The sequence below is a fragment of the Ovis aries genome, chromosome 7, assembly GCF_016772045.2.
Source record: "Ovis aries strain OAR_USU_Benz2616 breed Rambouillet chromosome 7, ARS-UI_Ramb_v3.0, whole genome shotgun sequence".
In the NCBI taxonomy this organism is placed as follows: domain Eukaryota; kingdom Metazoa; phylum Chordata; class Mammalia; order Artiodactyla; family Bovidae; genus Ovis; species Ovis aries.
Genome location: NC_056060.1, coordinates 13,939,773 through 13,963,119, shown reverse-complemented (window position 1 = coordinate 13,963,119; position 23,347 = coordinate 13,939,773). Strand labels below are relative to the sequence as shown.

Sequence of the window (23,347 nt, the reverse complement as noted above, 5' to 3'; positions counted from 1 at the left end):
CTGGGAAGACTCAGGAGTTGGAGGCACCACACACATGTCAAGACTCGGCTGAGAATAGGAAGATGGGGCTAAAGTCTGCAGAAGAGGCCAGCAGGTCCCAGCTCCTTCCCTGCCAACCTCCCCAGGCCTGCCAGAGACAGGTCTGCTCTCTGTGGAAAATGATCCAGAGAGCAGGGCTCTGGATGGGGTCACAGGGCACAGCTGGGGGTGAAGTCAGACGAGGGTTAGGAGCAGGATTTCGTGAAGGCTCCCTTGTTCACCAGGCACCCAGGACACTAACAGTGAGGCCCGTGCCCCCACTCCCACCTATACAGGAATTAAACAGCTCAGCCCAGGAGAAAAGGCCTGCAACACTGACATCTGGGGATCACCCAACAAAACGACCCAGTTCCCGCAAGCCTGCCCTGCAGGGAAGCCCATTTGCCAACAGGCCCCTCCCATCGCCATACACCAGCAGGCACTCAGCTTTTCAGGGCCACACTCTCTAATAGAGACGCACATCCGGAATCCCCACAGAGACAGACTTAGTAGGGAAGAAAAAAAGAAGCCTGAGACAATGTAGGGAGCAGAAAAAAACTTCCAAACAGAATGAAACAGAACAAAAACTACTCTCAGGGAGACAAGTCACAGGAATCCTAAAACAGGAACATTTGCAAACTATTGAAAAACATTCCTGGACATAAAAAATAAGAATATTAATTAGCAAATCAAGAGAGACTGAAGTTTTCACGGACTTCTTGAGTTTTTAAACTACACACACGAATTATTTCAACGGTATAATTTTTTTTTAAACCAAGGAAGGTACAATAATCAAGGTACAGATCAATGGACCCTCATAGAGTCCAGAAACAGCCACATAGATATGATCTATTGGTTTCTGAAAAAGGTCCAAAGATAATTTAGTAGAGAAATGAGAGACCATTTTCAACAAATGGTGCTAGAACAACAGGCCGGCCGTATGCGAGGAAAATAAGATGCAATCTACACCTTGTACCTTATACAGAAATTAACTAAGGTGGGTCATAATATAAAGCTTTAAACTATGCAACTTCTGGAAGAAGACAGAGGACAGCATCTTTGTGGCCTTGGGATGGGCAAAGACACTACATCAGAAACATATTCCAACTTTTTTTAAAGTTGACGAACTGGACACCATCAAAGCCTAAGCCTCTGGTCTTTGAAAAGACCCTGTTAAGAGAATAAAAAAGACAATCCACAAATTAGGAGAAAATATTTGCAAAGAATAAATCTGATGGGGCTTCCTTTGTAGCTCAGTCGGTGAAGAATCTGCTTGCAATGTAAGAGACCCCAGTTCAATTCCTGGGTCAGGAAGATCCCCTGGAGAAGGAAATGGTGACACATTCCAGTATTCCTGCCTGGGAAATCCCATGGACAGAGGAGCCTGGTGGGCTACAGTCCATGAGGTTGCAAGAGTCAGACACAACTTAGAGACTAAACCACCAACATATTTGATAAAAGACCTATTTCCAAAACACATAAAGGACTCTGAAAACTCACTAATAAGAAAACAAACAACCCAACGATTAAAAAACAAAACAGGTAAGTGACTGGAACAGACACTACACAAAAAGATATAAATGTGGCCAAAAAAAAAAAAAAAAAAAGGATGAAAAGATGCCTGACATCACTAGTCATTAGAGAAGTCCAAACTAAAACAGTGAGATGCCACTCCATCATTACCAGAACAGCTGCCACTGCAAAGACTGCCACGTCCCGGCAGGGCTGCGGAGCAACTGAAACTTCTTATGTTGCTGGTGGGAATGTAAAATGGTACAACTACTGCGAAAAACAGCTTAGAAATTTCATAAAAGTTCAAAATATAAACCCACCATATGATCCACCCGGTCCACTCCGAAGCCTCACCCGAGAGCAGCGAAGGCGTCTGTCCGCACAAACACGTGTGCACCAGTGTTCATCCCGGCTGTATTCATTAGGGCCCCAAACTGGAGAGGACCCAGCGCTTCTCAACAAGCGAACGAACAAACTGAAAGAGCCATACGGAAAGTCCAGCAACAAAAAACGATGAACCACTGATACGAACAACATGGATGAACAGAAGGACAATCATTCTCAGTCAAAGAAGGCAGGCGTGATCCTGTTTGTATAACATCATATGCAGTGAAGTCAAGGGACAGTGCCACCTTACATGTGCATGACAGCAAGCAGACCCGCGGTTGCCCCAGGATGGCGGTTGGAGGGGGATGGGACAGGGAGCTTATCAAGGAATAAAGGTGATGGTTGGTACCTTGACTCCTGGCGGTAGTTTTTTTTTTTTAATTGAAGGATAATTGCTTTATAGAAGTTTATTGTTTTCTGTCAAACCTCAACTTGAATCAGCTATAGCTATACATATATCCCTTCCCTTTTGAACTTCCCTCCCATCCCCCTGCCCAGCCCACCCCTCTAGGCTGATACAAAGCCCCTGTTCGAGTTTCCTGAGCAATACAGCAAATTCCCATTGGCTATTACATATGGTAATGTAAGTTTCCATGTTAGTCTCTCCACACATCTCACGCTCTCCTCCCCTCTCCCCAAGTCCATCAGTCTATTCTCTCTGTTTCTCCACTGCTGCCCTGTAAATAAATACTTCAGGACCATTTTTCTAGATTCCGTATATGTGTGTTAGAATACGATATTTATCTTTCTCTTTCTGACTCACTTCACTCTGTATAATAGGTTCTAGGTTCATGCACCTCATCAGAATTGACTCAAATGTGTTCCTTTTTATGGCTGAGTAATGTGAGTTTGAGTGAACTCCGGGAGATGGTGATGGACAGGGAGGCCTGGCGTGTTGCGATTCATGGGGTCGCAGAGAGTCGGACACGACTGAGCAACTGAACTGAACTGAATATCCATTGTGTATCTGTACCACAACTTCTTTATCCATCTGTTGATGGGCATCTAGGTTGCTTCCACATTCTAGCTATTGTAAATAGTGCTGCAATGAACAATGGGATACGTGTATCTTTTTCAATTTTGGTTTCCTCAGCGTATATGTCTAGGAGCGGGATCGCTGGGTCATATGCTGGTTTTATCCCTGGTGGTGGTTCTGCAGGTATATACACAGGTCACAACTGACCACACTGTACAGTGGGAAAACATGCAGTTTGTTGTATGTCAAATATACTACAATTTTTTTTTTTTTTTTTTAAAAAAAGGACTTTGGGGCTTTGGACTTGGATAAACCTGGATTCAAATACAGACTCTCTGGTCAACAGCTGGGTAAACTTGATCAGATTGCTTAATGTCTTGGTCTTAATTATCTTTCATCTTAAATAAGTCCCTTTCAGCAATCCAGCATTGTTGGGAGGACTAAATGACATTGCAGGGAAAGCTTTCGGCGAATAGCTAGGACATGGCGTCAACCCATTGTCATTTCTGTAGCGTCACTATTACTAACCCCATCACTATGACAGCGCCCGGAGGAGAAAGGTCCCCAGGAGGAGCTCGAGATGGCAGGCGCCGCCCCTTCCCCGGGCCACCTGGGCCCACAGTGAGGCCTTGGGTAGCCTGCTGCTTCCAGGATTCGCAAGACTCTCGCACTCCTTATCTCAGAGCAGCCTCACCGAGATGCAGCTGGGTCATAAGGCAAGTCTCATAATGGTCCTGCCTCACTCCATCGAGAGGAAAGGCGCCCCCCTCCCAGGACCACACAGCTGTCTGCACCCAGCTGCAGAGCAGGTCTCCTGGCTGCCAGGCCAGGCCTGATGGTGGGGGGACATCCCTGGTGGTCCAGTGGTTAAGAATCTGCCATCCAGTGAGGGGACGTGGGTTCAACCCTTGGTCAGGGAACTAAGACCCCACGTGCCATGGGGCAAGTAAGCCAGTGTGCCACAACTACCGAGCCCACGTGCCTCAACTAGAGAGAAGCGCAGACTGCAACGGAAATCCCATGTGCCACAGGTAAGGCCCGTGGAGCCAAATAAACACACAACAAATATTCAAAATAAGAAGCAGTCATCTAGTTCATGGCCCTGCTTCTGGGCAACCTCACGGCGAGGCGGGCATCTCATTCATGTCCTTTCATGCACCACCGACTACTCCTTCGGGCTCAAGGCTGCACAGAGCTAGCCCTGGTGGTGTCTCTCCCTCTGTCCCACTCAAAACCCCCAGCAATGCTCACCAAAGGGTTAATCGTGAACTGGGAGTTTCAGCCGCTGGATCTAATTTAGTCCACGTGTCCAGTACACACCCTCCCAGCCTTATGGGGCACCGGGCCCATTTTAAGTAAATCCAATAAATAAGTCTTAATTCTGAGCCGATGTTACCATAAACACGCTCCACTGCAGAAAAGGGTCTATTTCCAGCCCGCCCCTCTCCCTGACCCAGTCCTTTCTCGGCATGGCCCAAGACCAGCTGCTGGGGCTAAGAGCACAGTCCACCTCTGGGCTTGAGGTCTTGTCCCACACGCAGCGGCTTCCTGATGAGAGACCCTCAAGAGTTTCTCCAGCAATGCTCTCAAGCTCCTCTGACAGAGGTTTTATTCTTTAAATATATTCTTCACCAGCTGAACCATTTCCTGTGGCAGGAAATTAGGTTTCCTCCCATTGGCTCCAAGTGGGGCCTGTAAAGCGTCCCAGAATGGTGGTGGGGGCCACAGCCAAGGACACGGACATGCCGAAGTCCAGAGCTGATGGGGAAGCGGAGCCCGCCAGTGCGTTCGGGCAGAGAGGCAGGCCCGGGGCCCACACATCCCTGTGCCCAGAGATCTGTGACCCACAGCCATCTGGGGGCCGACATGAAACCGGCAGACTTGGACACGGGGCTGGGAGAGCAGGAGCAGAGCACACAGCTCCAGAAACACACCGGGACCCAGTCACAGCACGAACGGTCCACGGGGCACACTGCTGCACGTGTGCGCGTGTGGCTCAGTCATGTCCAGGCCTTTCTGACCCCATGGACTGTCGCCCGCCAGGCTCCTTTCTCCACGGGATTTTCCAGGCAAGAACACTGGACTGAGCTGCCATTTCCTGTTCCAGGGCATCTTCCCAACTCAGGGATCTAACCTGCACCTTTTGCATCTCCTGCACTGGCAGGCAGGTTCTTTGCCAGCTGAGCCACCGAGGAAGCCCGGGCACACTGCTACTATGTGAGAATACAAAGATGGCTCAACCCCAGTGCATCCTGCCTTCCCTGAGTTTAGAGAACTAAAGGGGCTTGACCAAGGTCGTGTAACTTGTACAGGAGCAGGGCCAGAACTCAGAGCCAGACCCGGGTGGAGAAATGGAGGGTGGGGTAAACAGAGCTTTTTCCCATGCTGTCCCATGCTCCCTCCCTACCAGGGAAACTGACTTCTTATCCATCTTCAAAGAGTTACTGAATACCCACCAAATCTCAGGCACCAGAGCAGAAGTAGTGAACAAAGAGCAAATTTGTTAATACTTCAGGTGAAGCGTGTTTTACTTAAAATACATACACACAACCTAACTTTCCAGCTTCTTCCAGAGACCAGCCTTTTTTTTTTTTTTTCAATTTGCTCATTGAGTAGTAACAGTTCCTTTGGTTCCGCCTGGCCTTTGAGCACCAGTGGTCTGCTCCGAGATCTGCTGCTCTGCCTCTCCTTCATATCTAAGTATCAGAATATTCCGTCTCCCATGCCAAGGATGGCCCAGGACAACTGTTTGATAGAGCACCAAATATGTTGCTGCTGCTGCTAAGTCGCTTCAGTTGTGTCCAACTCTGTGCAACCCCATAGGTGGCAGTCCACCAGGCTCCTCTGTCCCTGGGATTCTCCAGGCAAGAACACTGGAGTGGGTTGCCATTGCCTTCTCCAATGCATGCATGCTAAGTCGCTTCAGTCGTGTCCGACTCTGTGTGACCCTAAGGACAGCAGCCCCCCAGGCTCCTCCATCCACAGGATTCTCCAGGCAAGAACACTGGAGTGGGTTTCCATTTCCTTCTCCCCAGCAAATACGAAAGCCCCGCAAATAGTCCTGCTGAGAGGGCCAGTGGATTTAGGGGTTCACCCAGGATCCTCTCCAGTTGCCAAAACCAGGACTTCCCTGGTGCTCCAGTGGTTAAGACTCTGCCTGCCAATGCAAGGAACACGGGTTCGATCCCTGGTGCAGGAAGATCCCACCTACCAGGAGCAACTAAGCTTGAGCACCACGACTACTGAAGCCAGAGTGCCTAGAGACCATGCTCTGCAATAAGGCACTGCAACGAGAAGCCCTCGCTCATCGCAACTAGAGAAAGCCCATGAGCAGCAACAAAGGTCCAGTACAGCCCCCCACACACACACACACAGACACACACGCATACCCCCAAAGCATCCACAGACACACACACACACCCCCGAAGCATCCACAGACACACACACACCCCTGAAGCATCCACAGACACACACACACAGACACACACACACACACACCCCCGAAGCATCCACAGACACACACACACCCCCAAAGCATCCACAGACACACACACACACACACAAAACCGAAGCATCCTCTGTTCCAAGCAGAAATGCCACACAGGGGTCACCTGTCGAGCTAAGGTGACAAATCACAGAGGTCCAGCATTTAAAGAACGAAGCGCTCCTGGCCAGCTAAGCCCTGGCCGACTGTCCACCTGAAAACCCACTCTGGAGAGCTGCGGACAGCTGGGGCTTGAGGACCTTGAGAGCAGCCTGGCCAACTCCTTCCTTCTGTGGTTGAGGAAGCAGACTCATAGATCAAGCACTTCAAGGTCACCCAGCAAATGAACACAGAGCAAGAAGGTGGTCGCCCAGCCGCTGTTTCACAGCAGCCAGAACTCGCTGCTGATGCAGTCTGAAAACCATGAGTCCACATTCGCCCTCAGTAAGCTGAGTGTAACAAAACATATGAATAATTTTTCTTTATTGTATTGAATCTTAAGTTGCCCGGAGTTCTCAATCTTCAGGATGACAAATATTTTTTAAAAACTGAGCCTGAGCACTTGGTCTAGCTGAAGGATGTGCGCTATAATTTCTGTCCCATCAGTGCAAGCGTCTGAAAGTTACATTAGAAGAACCTGTTACAAACAAAAAGAAATTTAGCTGTATATTGAATCTGCTGCTGCTGCTGCTGCTGCGTCATGTCAGTCGTGTCCGACTGTGCGACCCCATAGACGGCAGCCCACCAGGCTCCCCCGTCCTTGGGATTCTCCAGGCAAGAACACTGGAGTGGGTTGCCATTTCCTTCTCCAATGCATGAAAGGGAAAAGTCAAAGTGAAGTCACTCAGTCGTGTCCGACTCTTAGCGACCCCATGGACTGCAGCCCATCAGGCTCCTCCATCCATGGGAGTTTCCAGGCAAGAGTACTGGAGTCGGGTGCCAGTGCCTTCTCCGGTATATTGAATCTGCTATTCCCCAAATCTTTTCAAAGTTTACATTGGTTGTTAGAGTTTAAATAAAAAGCAACATTTCCAATATCGGCTCCTTCTTTTCATCTGGTGCCACAAAGGAAGAATCTGGTACAGAGAAGTGGGGGGTGGTCCCCAAGTAACTGAGGTTTCCCTGTAACCCCACCACAGCGACCACACGCTCCAGCCCGTTTCATAAGTGTCCTCAGCAAGTTCTGTTAAGTACACTAAGCACATTTTTTTTAAATGTTCCAGTTTAGGTTGGCCTATGAAGAGCTGAAAACAGAATTTCACAAGCCCTGATACCAGTCACTGAACTGCTTCACCAAGAACAACCCAATTCCCATCTGAACTTACCAATGGGTAATAGCTGGTGCTTCAGGCTGCCACACTGGGGGACAACCCATCCCATGCCAGGCTGAAGCCCCCTGTGCTGTGCTCTGGACCAGAAACCGGCTCTCACTCCTCCCCAGCTGGACTGATGTCTCCACTCCCCGCTGAGAGCTTTCCAGAGTGGCTGGCTCAGATCCGGGACAAGTGCTCCAAGCAGATAGGGCCCAAGTGTGAGCCCCAGAGGCAGGAGGACCCCCTGGGCAAACCCTGGAAGGAAGAAGCCAAGGAACACCTCGTCCTGCCCACCGCGGGGGGTAGATCCCACAGGAAACACATTATCTAGACCTCAGAGCCTCCCTCCTCCCAAGGGCCCCAGGATGCGCACAGGGTGTGCACACTTCTACAGAAGGAGGCGGCTGATCTGGAGAAAGTTCACTTCATTACATTCATCTGTAAAGCACACGTACATCAAGAATCTTTCAACATCGGGCTGTGAGTAAGGAAAGCCCAGTCCCCTCTTCACCCCAGCTGCTCAACCTCAGCTTTCCCGACATCTGGGGACAGATCACTCTATGTCGGGCTGGAGAGGAGCTGCAGCTGTCCTGTGTGTCGCAGGATATTTAGCAGCATCCCTGGCCTGTACCCACCAGATGCCAGTAGTACCTCATCTCCCAGCTGTAATAACTAAACTCATCTCCAGATATCGCCAAAGGTCCCCTAGGGGGCAAAGTCACTCCCCTAGGTTCCTTGAGAACCTGTGAGCTATGGAAACACTCTGGGCACGGGCACAGGTTGGGGAAACAGAAGCAATTTCCACCTCAGAGCAGGTTTCAGCCTGGCACTTCTCATTCATCATCTCCCTGGATACAGGGATTGTCTGGGGTGGGTCCCCTCGATCCCATTTTACAGGAGAAAGATTCACATGACATTGAGTGACCTGCTGAAAGCTGCCCAGATGAGCAAGAAGTGGTGCCTGACTTTGTAAGCTGGGATCACACCCCAAACCCAGCTCCCCGTGCCTGTGATCATTCTGTCTGCACCAGAAGCTCTCTGCGGGACTGATGAGATTGTGGTCATGGTGCCCTCCCGTCCCCCTCACCCACGCAAAGAAAGCAGTTACATCTTGGAAGGAGAGGGGGAGAAGGAGGACAAGGAGGAAAAGGAGTGTTTCATGTGGAATCTTTCTATTTCATAGCTTCGGTGTTCAGAAACCGTTCTTTTCCCTCCAAGAACCAACTTGACAGGGATTACGTTTTTCTCCGCAGGATCACAGAGGCTTCCCACTGGAAAGGGAAGACGTGACAGAAGTCTGGGTTGGTCTCTGGTTACCGAAATGAGGAGGAAAGAATTGTTGCCAGGCTTCACGGAACTTTCTGGATGGCCATTTTGCTCTGCCAGTTAACATTCACTAAGAATGGAATGAAGCCTGAAGATCATGTATTTAGTTTATTTTTAAAGAGATCACTCACAGAATACTCAGGATACTCATAGCCCTTGGCCATGTTCTGATGGGCTTAAGGCAAAAAGTACACTTCAGCCCAGCTTTTATTATAACCCCTACCCCGAAAGCTCACTTTGTAAAACACAGGGAGTTTGAAATGGACTTGTTAGTTCAGGTGTGTTTAGATACTTCTCATTCGACTGGGGGACTCTGGCCTCCGGTGGCCCTGGCTCTGCAAGCGGCATGCTATTCACGCAGCCCACACTTAAAGGGTCCTTGCTTCCAAACTGCTCTGGAGAAATGGATTCATTTGTATTTTCAATATGGGGGAAAAGCAGAGAAAACGGCAGTCTGAAGCCCAGAGGACAGACTCACACAAGACAAAAGGGTTCCTTCTCTGACAACATGGCACTCGGTGAGCAGCCAGGGAAAGAGATTCACTAGCCTCCACAGTCTAACTTTGGAGGGAAAAGTTTAAAAAAAGAGGCCAGCGGGGATGGGGGTGGGGGCGCATGGGGAGCAGCTTTTGGAGACTGTTAGATCATTATCTCGGCTTAGACCCTTTTTTCTGAAGAAGAGAAAACCGGGGCTTGAACTGCAGATCAGCCTTCCACTAATAAATGCCTGAAGACTGAGAAATGTCTTTGATCTCTTACAAAATAAAAAGGCAGGGCTCCAAAGAGTCACCTCCCCTGACAACTGCTATTTCTCTTGTCTTATCTGCCAGTGAACTTCAATATTAGCTCACTTCGCTAAACAAACAACTCTTATTACAGGACTCTTAGTCATTCTGTTTTCCACTTTCTTCCAGCAGAAACCATTAAGGTCTGAGCAGCCTCTCCGGGGCTGTCTTTTCCCAGACCCAGTTCCCAGCTTTCCACCTCCTGCCCCACCAGGTTTGCATGAACTGAGCCCCATGAATCACTTCCTGTGGGCAGACTGCACGTTTGGGGATGGGATTTTCTTTGGTTTTTTTTTTTTTTTTTGAGAAGATTCTCACAGTTGGGCCTCAAGGAGTGGAACCAGGCAATAACGATGATCACTCGCTGCCTTGTCCTATTAAAAGAAATCAAAGTTTCCAAAGACATAGAAAATGTCAGGTGGTGTTCGTGACTAGGGGAGTTGGGGGGGGGGGGGGGGCAGAGGTGAAGAGGACAAATGAAGAGTTTTTCTGTTAATTGCTCAGTTTTGACTTCCTTCATTATGAGTCACTGGCCAGAGAGATAAAACAATGTCATAAGCTCTATAGAGCATGCAGGGTAAACCTGGCAACTTTCTGTGACATTTGAACTGAGGAGTAGGGCTTCTAGAAAACGTTCACTCAAGCTCCAAGTTTACAACCATTTCTGGTGAAATACCATACAATACGGGTTGGGAAAGGAACAGTCTCACATTTCAGTCTTAATCACATTTACCACTCTTTCCCTTATTTTTAAGAGAGGCCCACAATTGGGAAGGAAATCTAAAAAGCAGGGGCTATATGTATAACTGATTCACTTTGCACAGAAACTAACACAGCATTGTAAAGCAACCATACTTCAGTAAAAATTAATTTTGATAAAGTAAATAGGCCCCAAAGCCTTAAGTAAGAATCCTTAGACCTTTCAGGGCAATCACTGCAGGGGAGCTGGAAGCAAGGGGGGGTGGGAAATGACCACATTTCTAGAAAAAGTGAGTTTAAAGCCCATGAAGTTAAACAGCTACCTTTGTAAGCAGAAAAGACAGCATTGCAGGACACCAGTCTCTAACATTCCACAGACACTCTGCCTCTCTCTGGCCCAAAGCTTTACAAGCTTACATAAGCAGTTTCCATCTAACTGGTAACAAAGAATGGGTGTCCTGTATACTCTGGGCATCACTATCCTGAGGACAATTTAAGCAGCCAATTAGCATTCCTTTCAGACTTAGGGAACAGACTTCCTATTGTCTCTCCACAAAAGGTTCTGGTTCACTGGGGGCAATTGCACCTAAGACAGCAAAGAACCCCTAAGGGCAGGAAGATGGGAATTCCCAGTAAACAAGAAGGGAGGACTTCAGAACTTACAATGTCAGGGTGGCGATCACCTGCCACTTGAGCTGGCCTCAAGGACTAAACAGCTCCAGGGTAAAAGCTGCATCACCAACCACCGCCCCCAGTGACACCCCAGCAGCTCCACTCGGGAAGCTCCAGGCGAAGCTCCCTCCCCTCGGGTCCAGCACCCTCACAACTCTCTCCCACACCCAATGCACCCAGTCTCAGCCAAGTACCCACAGAATACCTGCCCACCCACCACCTCATCAGAAGCCCACTTCCCAAACAGCACACAGGTATTTAGAGGCTTGCATTCCAGGTATGGAAATTCACGGTGCTTCGCTGGCTCAGGCTGTCGAGGTAACATGGTGTAGCCATAGTGCCTGAGTGTGGGGCTTTTGCATCCACAGCCAGAGATCTTCTGTCCTCAGCAGTATGCTGACATGGTCTAGGGGTCCACAGACTCCCTTCGGCCCAATTATGCCTCCAGCTTAAAGATTACCCCCATTCTGTGGCTCTTCCTGCAGAAAGACTACTCTCTGTTCTCCCCTCTTCAAAGACTTACAGACCTTACTGTCCAACACTCATCAAACTCACCATCACCATCACCTGGGATGATAAAGTAACTTCCATGTGTACCTGGCTTCCCCTCCCAGCAAAGACAGGAGCTCCTTAAGGACAGGAGACCCAGCTTAAAATAACTTCCCCAGTCCCCTGGATGGAGCATGGGGCTTGCATGTTACATTTGTTCACAAGTAGGTCAGGGCAAGGGAATTATTCCTCTGGGCAGCAACAATCAGAAGGTGGAAGTAACAGATACAAACCGCAGGCTGCACCCCAGCCTCATGAACCCAATCAAGACACGAAGCCTTGTAGTAAAGGGACCCACAGATGCATGTTACTGCCAGAAACCCAACGCCAGGAATGTTCTCGAAGCAATCAGCTGGTATCGAGAGGTGCCATTGAAAACAGCAGGGGAATGACAGCCACAGGTGCCAGTTCATTCTGCTAAAGCAGCCAGTGGCGGGGTGCAGGGAGCTGAAAGGCTTTCGAGTGAGGAGGTCCTGCCTACTTCACTCATCATACCAGAGAGAGACAAAGTCATATGTGGCTAAGGTTGTAGGCAGACACAGGCTAGAAGGCTTTTCGATGAATTTACTCAACAAATATTCGTTGAGTGGAGATTTTATCACTGTTGAAGTTACTGGCAGAGAAGACACGCACAACAAATCTGGGTCTACGCCAGGGAGTGGACTAAGTGCCTGTGGTCCCGCGCTGGCTGTGCTGCTCAGAGGTGAGGGGTCTCTAGGTATGGCGCATCCCATCTATACAATGGGTTCAGGGACTTCCTTGGTGGTCCAGCGGTTAAGACTTCCCCTTACAATGCAGAGGGTGTTGGTTTGATTCTTGGTCAGGGAACTAAGATCCCATATGCCTCATGCCCCACCCCAACAAAGAGCTAGAACATTAATAACAAAAGCAATAATGTAACAGATTCAATAAAGACTTTAAAAATGGCCACGTTTTTTAAATCCTAAAAAAAATTGATGGGTTCCGCCAATCTCTAGTGTCTGCTTGCTTCCTAGCACTGACAGTTCACCTACCTGAGAAACACACTAATTTGCCGTGAAAAGGATCTTTAGAAAGGTTGTGTTTACACCTCCCAGCTCCCTGACTGCCTTTACGCACGTAGGGCCTTGGAAGAAACAAATCTGAATCATCAACAGCAGCAGAGCAAACACATGATCAAGAAGAGGGGCTACCATCTCAGAAACGAAACACACAGCAAGGGGAAAAGAGAAAGCTTCACAACTTCCACTCTTTCTGCAGGTTAGAAGAAAACAAACCCCCAAAGCCCAAACCTAACAGCAGTATCAGCAAACCTGTGGCAGTCACAGCTGTGCGGCGATAGTAAAGGATAAATTGGTATCAAACAAGATCCTGAGAGAGACGTTGGCTTCAAACCAGAAAGGTGGGATTTCCCTGATGTCCCAAACCTCAGGCTGCATCCCAGCCTTATGAACCCAATCAAGACACGAAGCCTTGTAGTAAAGGGCTTCTAGTGGCTAGGACTCTGCACTCCCAATACAGGGGGCCCCAAGTTTGATCCCTGGTCAGGGAACTAAATTCTCCATGGTTCAACCAAGACCCAGTGCAGCCAAATAAATAAAAATCATTTAAAAAGAACCCGGAAAGGTAACAGGCTGCAGAATTGCTGACCTCAAAGGTCAGAGGTCAGGAAACGGGTGCTATGGCTCACAGACATGGTCACATTCGTGGCTAGCTTCAGTGGGATTTGCCCAAGACACAAGAATGAATGCAGATGACCTCGTGTGGTTTGTTCCAGATTCAGGAATCAGAGGACTTTGGGGCTGGGGGTGGGGCGGGGGCTCTAAAATGAACCCTTGCACTTCCTCTCCCTCTTTCTCTCCACTTAGGAGGAGACTGAGGCCCGGGCAGAGACAGCATCACCCCAGGGCCCCTTCCGTTTTTGTTTTTTTTTTTTTCCTACTCCAGGAATCCATGATCCCAGAACTATCTGTGGCCTGAAATGGAAAACTCAGCTGTCAGGGAACAAAAAAGCTAAGCCCACAACAAACGGCAGGGCTCCCCTCCAGGGCAGGAAGACCAGAGGGTGTCTGGGCAGGAGGACCGCCTTCTGGTGCTTCCCACCCTCCGCACAGCCAGCTGTCGGGCCCCAGCGCCCTCTCGGCCCATATTCCAAGGAGGCCGGGCCCATCTCCCCGGCTCTGTAAACAGCTCTGCCCTCCCCTCCCTCTGCCGCCAGAGCGCAGAACACCCCCTGCCACTGGGGCCTGGACTGTTTGGTAACAATGGAGGGAACATTAAACAAGGGTGGAAGACGGGAAGTGAATCACTGAATTCTCAAGCAGGCTCCTTGGAAGGGGCAGGGTGGCGGGAGGGGAGGCTGGGGCCCCCCGGGGAGGCCTGGCAGCCGGTGGGGGAAAGTTTCCCGGACGTTCTCTTCTTGCCCCACAACAGGGTGCCCCCCGGCTCTGCCTGCCTTCCGGCACCAGGCAAGCTCAAGTTCCTGAGTCATCTTGGCTGCTTCGAGAAGTATCTCGGATGTTCTCTGCTCAGGCACCAGGTGGAAGCGGGTGGAGATGCAGAAGAAGAGCTACTTCTCCACAAAAGGACCCAGTTCTATCCCCACGGCCCTTCAACAGTCTGACCCTGCCCCTCGGCAGATCCTGGTCTCCCCAGTAAAGGGAATGGCTTTGTCTCCTCTTTCCCCTGCTCGTAGCATCAATTATTTATATAGAGATTTTCCAGGGGACAATGGCAGGACACGACTTGAAGGGGCATCTAAGTGAGACACACGCTGTCCCCTATCCACCCCCCCCCACCCAGTCTGTACCGATTCCCACTCAGCCCAGGTGCCACGCCAAGCCACCTCCAGCACCATCGCTCACCTCCCACCTTGGATCTGCACAGCACCTCCAAAGTCTGGTCTCTGCCAGGATTGTCCTGTTTCATTCAACTGGTGTGTGGAACGCTGTGGGTCCATGCACTCACATGGAGCAGTAGCTCCATGCCTCTCTGGGAGAGGCAGGGAGATGCTCCAGCAGCCCCAGTCTGTAGTTACTGAGGGCCTACTATGTGCCAGGCACTTAGCGAGCACTTCAGTTTGCTTAACTTTGCAAAGGATCAAGGACTAAAGGACCAAACCGTGCACCACTGAAGAGTCAGTGTGCAGGAGCAGGGCCAAGGGCGCCCCACAGTTGGCGCAAATCTGACCTAATTTCTGCTTTCCAGGCTCTCTTTTCACAACTAGCTTTTCCCATACCTGCCTCACCTTCATTCCAGAGGTGACATCCATCAGTTGTTTCCTAAAGCAAGTTCTTTGCTAAGCACTTTATGCTTACATACTTTTATCCTGTTGGACAGGGCCCTGTTTTGTAAAAGAAGACCATGAAGTTCAGAAAGGTTAAGATTCTTCCACAAGGTCACACAGCGAGCAGGAGAGCAGAGTCAAGCTCTGAACTCCAAACACAAAGGCCTAGGGTCTTTCCATTGCATCCAGCTGTTGCCCGGCATACTCACTTGCCGAGAAGGAGACGCGGTGGGAACAAGCTGAGACTAGGGCCCAGGAGCCAGAGTCCAGCTCCGGCTCCTCTCTCTGCCACCTGGGTGACCTTAGGGCAGGTGTCTCATCTCCCAGGGCCAGTTCACATGTGGGAACATGATAGAAACTTCACCTGAGGACAATTTCTGTTGTTGTCCATGCTGGTGGCGTTTTACATGGCACCAGCAGCTTTGAGCAGAGACTAAGGAGATGAACAATTTCCCCCTTCCCAAGTCCACTCAAGTTTGCCAAGGTTTTCTTGGCACTCCCATCCTCAGAGATCATGAAAGTGAAGGTCTGAAGCAGTTGCCTGGGTTCCTCAAGTCCCAGCCCCGCTTTAGTGAGTATGTGTGAGTTACTCCTGCTCCCCAAACCTTAGTTCTCATCAGCTTGGACCAGATATCCCCAAGGTCCCTTCTCCGACAATGTGACTAACTATTAATCAGCAGCTCACTGTTTTTTTTTTTTTTTCCTTCTCACACAGAGAAGACTTCCTTCAGGCAAATATCTCTGAACAATGAAAAAAGGAACACATTTCCAACATCCCAGCAGTACCATTCTGTTCTAGCTCTCGCTGGGAACTTCCCAAGTGCCAGGAACTCAACTCCCCTAGTCAGCTCTGACCCTGGCCTTGTGTGTGTGGCTTTGCAAGGATGAGGGAATCCACAAGGTTAACTTCCTGCCTGCGCTCCGCACGAATGCTCTGAGCAGGAATCACAGAACTGCGGAAACTGCAGCGGAAACTGCAGAGTCTGTCCCCACGCCTGGTCACGGAAGAATCGCAGGCAGGGAAGGCGTACCTGTTGCAACATTCAGCATCGGCCACCAAGAAGATTATAGAAGGCAAGCTGGTACCATCCTGTGTCTAAAAGCACCACAGTTCTACCCCAGGTAGGATGTCAGAACCTCAGGAGCAAATCCATTGTTGGCTCTGATGTGAAGTCCTTCTGTGCTCCCAAGTCCCAATAGGAAACACTAAATAATTACTGATTTAATTAAGTGAAACTTTAGGGCCAAATTCATTCTACACCAATATTTGCTCTTTCAAAGGGCATTTTCAAAAGGAAAAAAAAAAAAACTACTCCTCCATAAGAAACTTTTAAAACAAAAAGTAAATGAGAGAAAACCCAAGTGTACATATTCCCCTCGGACATATTTTATATGGATCACGTACTTTTGACAGCCTCAGCTAAAATTCTTTGCTTTAAACATGAAGAGCAAAACTCCTGTTTATATCCATACAGTGAAATATTACCCAGTTATAAAAAGGAATTCATGATTGCAACATGCAAAAACATGAAAGAATCTGAAAATAATTATGCTATGTGAATGACAGTATCATCCCACCAAATAAAAGGAGTACACCCTGTACAATTTCATTAGTGTAAAATTTTAGGCAGTTTAAAGTAATGAACAGTGACAGAAAGCAGACCAGTGGCTGCCTGGAGACTGAGGGGCAACAGGCAAACAGGAAGGCAAAGGTACAAATGGGCAGAAGGAATCTTTTGAAGGACAAGTTCATTATCTTGATCATGCCGATAGTTTCGTGTATATACATATGTCAAACTCATCAACTTTCAATAAGTGTCATTTACTGTATGTCAATAACATCTCATCTATTGCTCCAACAGACGGTGTCAGAGCTCTCTCTCTGTTCACTGCATGACACACTGAAAAAAGCCAGTGTTGACATAGGAAAGTGTAACAACTACCTTATGACGTTCTAAAAAGGCGTGACATATATACACACTAATGAGTTTGCTGAAAAAGTAGTTGCCGCCTCTCTGGTACATGAACGTCTTAACTGTCTAGTTATTCACATAAAACTGTGTGCAGATCCATGACTTGAGACACTGCTTGTAACAACTGTTCATCAGTGAAAAACCTCAGAGCATCACAGAGTGGGTCTCAGAACTTCAAGTTGGCATTGGAGAAGAAATTGTACACAGAGACTCCAGCCCCTGCTGCAGTAGGGCGCGCAGGGTGTGGTCTGGCCAGGAATGATCCACGAAGCAAAGGGACATGCCAGCGAAATGATGGTGGGGGGATGTTTAAACCCAGGAGCAAACTGCTGAGTGTGCCGTGAGCCAAGCTCTCTCTTGCACGCGGACTCACATCCCTGTTATCATGTTCAACATGGTGGGCCCAGCTGGTGAAGTGCAGGGGTCCTTTCAAGCATCACAAGACTATTTTGTCAGCTTTTTTTTTTTTTAATCTTTAAATGTTGAGGTCACTATAGCTTCACCATAATTTAGCACGGTGGTTTGCAAACGTCTTAAGACGTCGGCAGCCTCTACAATCACTTCAGACTCCCCTATATCCACCTCCTATTCCCAACAAACCAGATGTAAACACTCTGCTCCCCTCAAGAAGCCTGAGATTTGGGGATGGGAAGGCTGTATATCAGGGCACACCACTTGGAAACCTCTTATCTAGGACACTCGTGGCCCAGGCAGTAAAGAATCTGCCTGCAATGTAGGAGACCCAGGTTCGATTCCTGGGTTGGTAAGATCCCCTAGAGAAGGGAATGCCAACCCATTCCAGTATTCTTGCCTGGAGAATTCCATGGACAGAGAAACCTGGCTGGCTACAGTCCACAGGGTCTCAAAGAGTTGGACATGACTGGGCAACTAACACTATCTAGGACATGCCAAGTGACAAAAGCACTCAGCACACTTAAGATTGACACGGGGCGGGGGAAGAAAGGAGGGGGCACATTAACGAGGTGAGAGACAGAGGGTTGCCATGCCCGAAGGACAGTCCTTCCAACCTGTTGGTGATACGTCCTCAAAAGTTCTGCAGAAAGACGGAGCTCACTGCCAGCCCAGCCCGGGGGTCGAGTGTTTCTAGTGTAATTCCACACAAACCACGGAGGCTCTGCAAACGTTCACAGATGGTGATGAACTCCTACTTCTGGCCAAGTGCACAGGGGAAAACCCCAGTTCTTAAACATTTGAATGCTGATAGTCCTGAAACAATTGGGGGGTGGGGGCGGAAGATACGAAGAAGAATGAACACACACACAAAATAAATTAAAAATGGAATAGTTTAGCACCATGGATAAGAGAACAGTGAAAGTCAACTGTCTGGTCTGGGACTGGGTTCCTCCTAGCCCAGGTGTGCGTCCACGAGCAAGTTACTTAAGCTCTCTGTGCCTGAGTTGTCTCAAACCATCCTGGGGGCAGGTAGTATCATCCCCAATTTAAAACTCATGGTGCTGAAGACCGGAATAAGTGAGCGACATTTCAAAGCATCAAGAACAGACCCTCCCGGAGCTTGTCCCCTCCCTGCACCTCCCCTCAGCCCCAGGTGAACTGCATTGGTTTTCATCAGCGTTGAACTGGCTTTTCTGGGGCACCTGGCCCCTTGTTCAGCTGCCAGAGTACAAATGAGCCAGTACCTGCTGGAAGCCCATCAGAAATAAGAATCACGAACCAGAAAAAAAGCATTAAGATAGAGACTGTCATACAGAGTGAAGTTAACTCAAAGGGAAAAACAAATATCACATATTCGCGCATATATGTGTGGGATCTAGAAAATGGTATAGATGATCTTATTTGCAAAACAGAAATAGAGACACAGATGTAGAGAACGAACGTATGGACACCAAGCAGGGAAAGGAGGTGGGGGGTTGAACTGGGAGATTAAAACTATGTATAAAATAGATAACTAGTGAGAGTCTCCTGCACGCTCAGGGAACTCAACTCAGTGCTCTGTTGTGACCTAAATGGAGAGGAAGTCCAAAGAAGAGGGGACATATGTACACATACAGCTGATTCTCTCTACTGTAGAGCAGAAACTAACAACACTGTAAAGCAACTATACTCCAATAAATATTAAAAAAAAAAAAAAAAAAGAGTTTAAGGTCCAGGAATCTGGCAGGTAAGCAGGAGGCAGCCGCAAGGTATTAGATTTTCTAGATAATCAAAGACCAACTTAGAGGTCCTCTAACCCAGTTCAGTTCAGTCGCTCAGTCGTGTCCGACTCTTTGAGACACCACGGACTGCAGCACGCCAGGCTTCCCTGTCCATCATCAACTCCCGGAGCTCACTCAAACTCATGTCCATCAAGTCGGTGATGCCATCCAACCATCTCATCCTCTGTTGTCCCCTTCTTCTCCCGCCTTCAATCCTTCCCAGCATCAGGGTCTTTCCAATGAGTCAGTTCTTCTCATCAGGTGGCCAAAGGATTGGAGTTTCAGCTTCAGCATCAGTCCTTCCAATGAATATTCAGGACTAATTTCCTTTAGGATGGACTGGTTGGATCTCCTTGCAGTCCAAAGGACTCTCAAGGGTCTTCTCCAACACCACAGTTCAAAAGCATCAATTCTTTGGCACTTACCTTTCTTTATAGTCCAACTCTCATGTCCATACATGACTACTGGAAAAACCATAGCTTTGACTAGACGAACCTTTGTTGGCAAAGTAATGTCTCTGCTTTTCAATGTGCTGTCTAGGTTGGTCATAGCTTTTCTTCCAAGAAGCAATCATCTTTTAATTTCATAACTGCAGTCACCATATGCAGTGATTCTGGAGCCCCAAAAAATAAAGGTCTCTCAGTGTTTTCATTAGTTCCCCATCTATTTGCCATGAAGTGATGGGACCAGATGCCATGATCTTAGTTTCCTGAATGTTGAGTTTTAAGCCAACTTTTCACTCTCCTCTTCACTTTCATCAAGAGGCTCTTTAATTCTTCTTTGCTTTCTGCTATAAGGGTGGTGTCATCTGCATATCTGAGGTTATTGATATTTTTTCTGGCAACCTTGATTCCAGCTTGTGCTTCATCCAGCCTGGCATTTCTCATGATGTACTCTGCATATAAGTTAAATAAGCCAGGTGACAATACACAGCCTTGACATACTCCTTTTCCTATTTGGAACCAGTCTGTTGTTCCATGCCCAGTTCTCCTCTAACCCAACAGCCTCAAATACAGCACTCCATTCAAAAGTTCTGCCAAACACAGGGCTGAATGCAGCCTGTTCCTCTGTGATTTCTGCCTCCTGCTCTTAGAACAGCATTCAAGGAAGGACCTTGCAGAACAGGTGTCCTTGGCTGGGCGCTCTCTGCTCCAGGTCGTCATGCCCAGGTCTGTCCTCAGATGAAGACCATCTCCTAGGGACTTTTGCATTACGCTGACATCCAATGAACTGTCCTGGGCTTGAGATCTGGGCCCCAGGTTCTCCATCCACATCCCTTCTTGAATTTCCCCTACTGCATCCATCCTGGTTATAATCCCAGGGGAGAGGCAGGGATGCATAACAGTGCATGATATAAAGAACTTATCAGCATGAGTAGGACAGCTGTCTCAAAACATTAAACCCCAAACACGGCATAACAGAGAAAGTGCTTTGAACATAACAGGTGCTCAATAAATATTTATTGTGCAAATGAATGCTCCATTGAAGTCAAGGCAAGCGCCTCTCTCCTCTTCCCCACTTCATTCGTGGTCAATTTGGGCAACTTCCTGAGAAACTTCCCGCTGCCGGAATCCAGAGACACAGAAGAAAGCCACCAATTAATTGGTCTGGGCCGGAGGTTGAAAACAGGCAGCAGCCCACAGATGTTGTGCTTGGCCTACACAGAGATTTTTAAATTTTTAAGTTAGTTGCCAACTTTTAAAAGCTGGGAGATTTCATATGTAAATCGAGATTTCTGGCCTCTCTTGGAAAAAAAAAATCAGAAGATCTGGCAACGCTTGGCTGATGCCATGTCACCGATGCCACTTTAGATGAGAAATGAATCAAGTGCCACTCTGTCTTGACACCAGTCCCCAGCCTCCCACCTTCTGCCCGTCCCTGGGAGCATCTGAACCTGCACCTCTTGCCTGTTCTTCCAATGTGGGAAGCACTGCTTCTTATAAAACAAAATGGAACCTGAAGGGCCGAGGGACATTTGTAGGGCAACCACACACGTTCACTTGGGACAGTTCAGTTCACACTGTCCTCGTGTCATTAGTAAATGCATCTTTCACTCACAGAGTCCCAGTTTGAGCAGCAAATTGTACGGCTACCCGGAGCCTCTGCCAGCTCTAGACTTGCCTAGATCAACCCAAGAGCTCAATACCCAACGCCTGAGAAGGAAAGTCCCTTGATCTCTCTACAGTTTCCCATCCTGAAGGTGTCAGACTTCTAGAGGCATTCACTCCACAAAGCAGGCCTTCAAACAGCCTGCAGAGCCTCGTGGTGGCTTTCTCAAAGCTGTGGCAGTGGCCAGCCCTGGAGGATCTGCAACACTGAGTGCCAGGGAAGGCTGGGGAGGTGTGGCCAGGACTACACTTGGGGCAGGCAGAGGAAGAGAGAAAAGAGAACCGAGAAGGGAGTTTAATAATAACCCCACCTCTGGGTACCATTTCTCTTGCTTGAAATCACAGGGAGAACTAAGGCTATCTTATTTCAGTGGAGACTAGGGAAGAAGAGAAAATGGCAGCCTTGATGGTGAGCCGTGTCATCAAAGGTCATCAATTTGTATTTATTGTCTCTTCTAGAATCTTCTATCCTCTTGGATCAAACACGTTGACTTGTTGGGGCCAGGAGCCTGGCTTCCACCCATGCTGATGAAAAGACAGGCTTACTGAACCTTTAACTGAGTGAGGTTGGGTCAGGGTTTTAAAAAAAAAATCTAGTTATCCAACATTTGGGGGGCCTTTAGTATAGCCAACGGAGGTACCTTGCTTCAGACAGGATGCTTTGCGAAGACACAACCACAGGAAGGCAAGCAGGTGAGCCTCTTTTCATACTGAACAGCAACAGCCAGCCAGCTCCAGGCCCAGGCTGCAACATTCTTAAGTATTTCCTAATCCAGCCTCGGCTGAGAGGGAAGCTTTGCATTTAACTCTGAAATCAAAGTATTCCCTTTCCAATCTTTAAAGGGTTAAAGGCCAGAGAGGGAATGATTTCCCTGAGGAAGGAGGGTAGCAGAACGGCTCCCTCTCCCTAATACAAATTCTGGCAAGAGCAGACCGTGCACAGAGGGGAAAGGCAAGGCCGGAAATCAAGCACTGCTGTCTTGACATTTTATCCGAAAACCTGACGTAACTGGATCTCACAAGGCATCTGAGGCTTATTTTTCCCCTCCCTAATGTGAGCAAACAGAAGAAAATCGGGTTCTGAAAATCCTTAAGGTCCATGTGAACTTAAGTCCCTCACCCTCTTCTTTTCCAAAGTGGGCGCATTACAGAGGAATCATGGCCGCCAAAATCTGTTAAGTTTTTTTAGGTCCCTTGCCTCAGAGACGCCCAAGCCCGTTCCATTGAGCAGCAGAGAGCTAACAGAACGCACAATCTACGTCAAAATGGGTTCCCAGGATTTCAGTATCTCAAATTTTGTAAACAGACACAGGGAAGGGCCTTGGCTTTGAAGTGGGCAGGGAATCAGCTACAGTTGCTTAAACACTGATCAAATTCTACAAAGAGCATAAAGAGAAAACGCATCCGAAGAAATGGTATTTTGTTTTCCCTGATCAAGTTAGCCAGCAGCCTGGGTTGGGAGAGTTAACGGGATGGAGTTGTAACATCTTGTAGGGCGGGGAAAAGTTGAAGGGTATTTATAAATTCTCTACTGGCCTTTCGCCAGGGCTGCTTTTATTGATCTAATCAAACACAAATGATGATGCCTGACATGACTTGTATATACAAATGGCCATCTGAAAACAGTCACAGACCTAATTGAAGGAGACGGCAGGAAATCAAAGGAGGGCTGGATGGAGGAAGAGAAATACCCAGGCCCACAGAGCAGCATTCCAGCTGCCCAGAGAGGCGGAGCAGGGGCTTTTCCTTTGAGGGGAGGGAGATGTTTACGCTCACTGAGGAGTTCGGCTCCCCTGCCTGCCACTGTCCCAGGGAGCAACTCAGAGCAGCCATGTCTGGAAAGGACAAATAGCCACCCTCGCCAGCAGGCTCCCTGCAAGCTCCGCTGCAATGGCAGCTCAGCCCTGATGTCATGTGGCGGAGCCAGGGCTCAGGGACTGGAACCCAGCCGAGGGTCATGAGCAATGCCGCTGCTTCTGTCACGCAGGGGGTTTCCTGCAGGAACTGTGGCTTCCTGACAGTTGAAGCATCTACATCCCCACCCAGAGAAGGATAAAGCTGGAAGACTTCTAATAGCTATCCAGCAAGCAACCCTGTGGACGGACA

At 48.6% G+C, this 23,347-nt stretch overlaps 1 protein-coding gene across 3 annotated transcripts in view; it reads right to left on the bottom strand.

Annotated features, from left to right (window-relative positions):
• The window catches only part of SMAD3 (SMAD family member 3), a 127,156-nt gene that overhangs the window by 32,018 nt on the left and 71,791 nt on the right, over positions 1-23,347 (bottom strand). The window contains exon 1 of one of the 3 annotated variants that reach the window (XM_042252072.2): positions 7,703-23,347. This exon is cut by the window's right edge and continues 16,314 nt beyond it. The exons of the other annotated variants lie outside the window; for them this stretch is intronic. Within the exon in view, the coding sequence (XP_042108006.1) occupies positions 7,703-7,752 (50 nt within the window). The 5' untranslated portion in view covers positions 7,753-23,347. The remainder of the gene's footprint in view (positions 1-7,702) is intronic. 3 annotated transcript variants of the gene reach the window in all.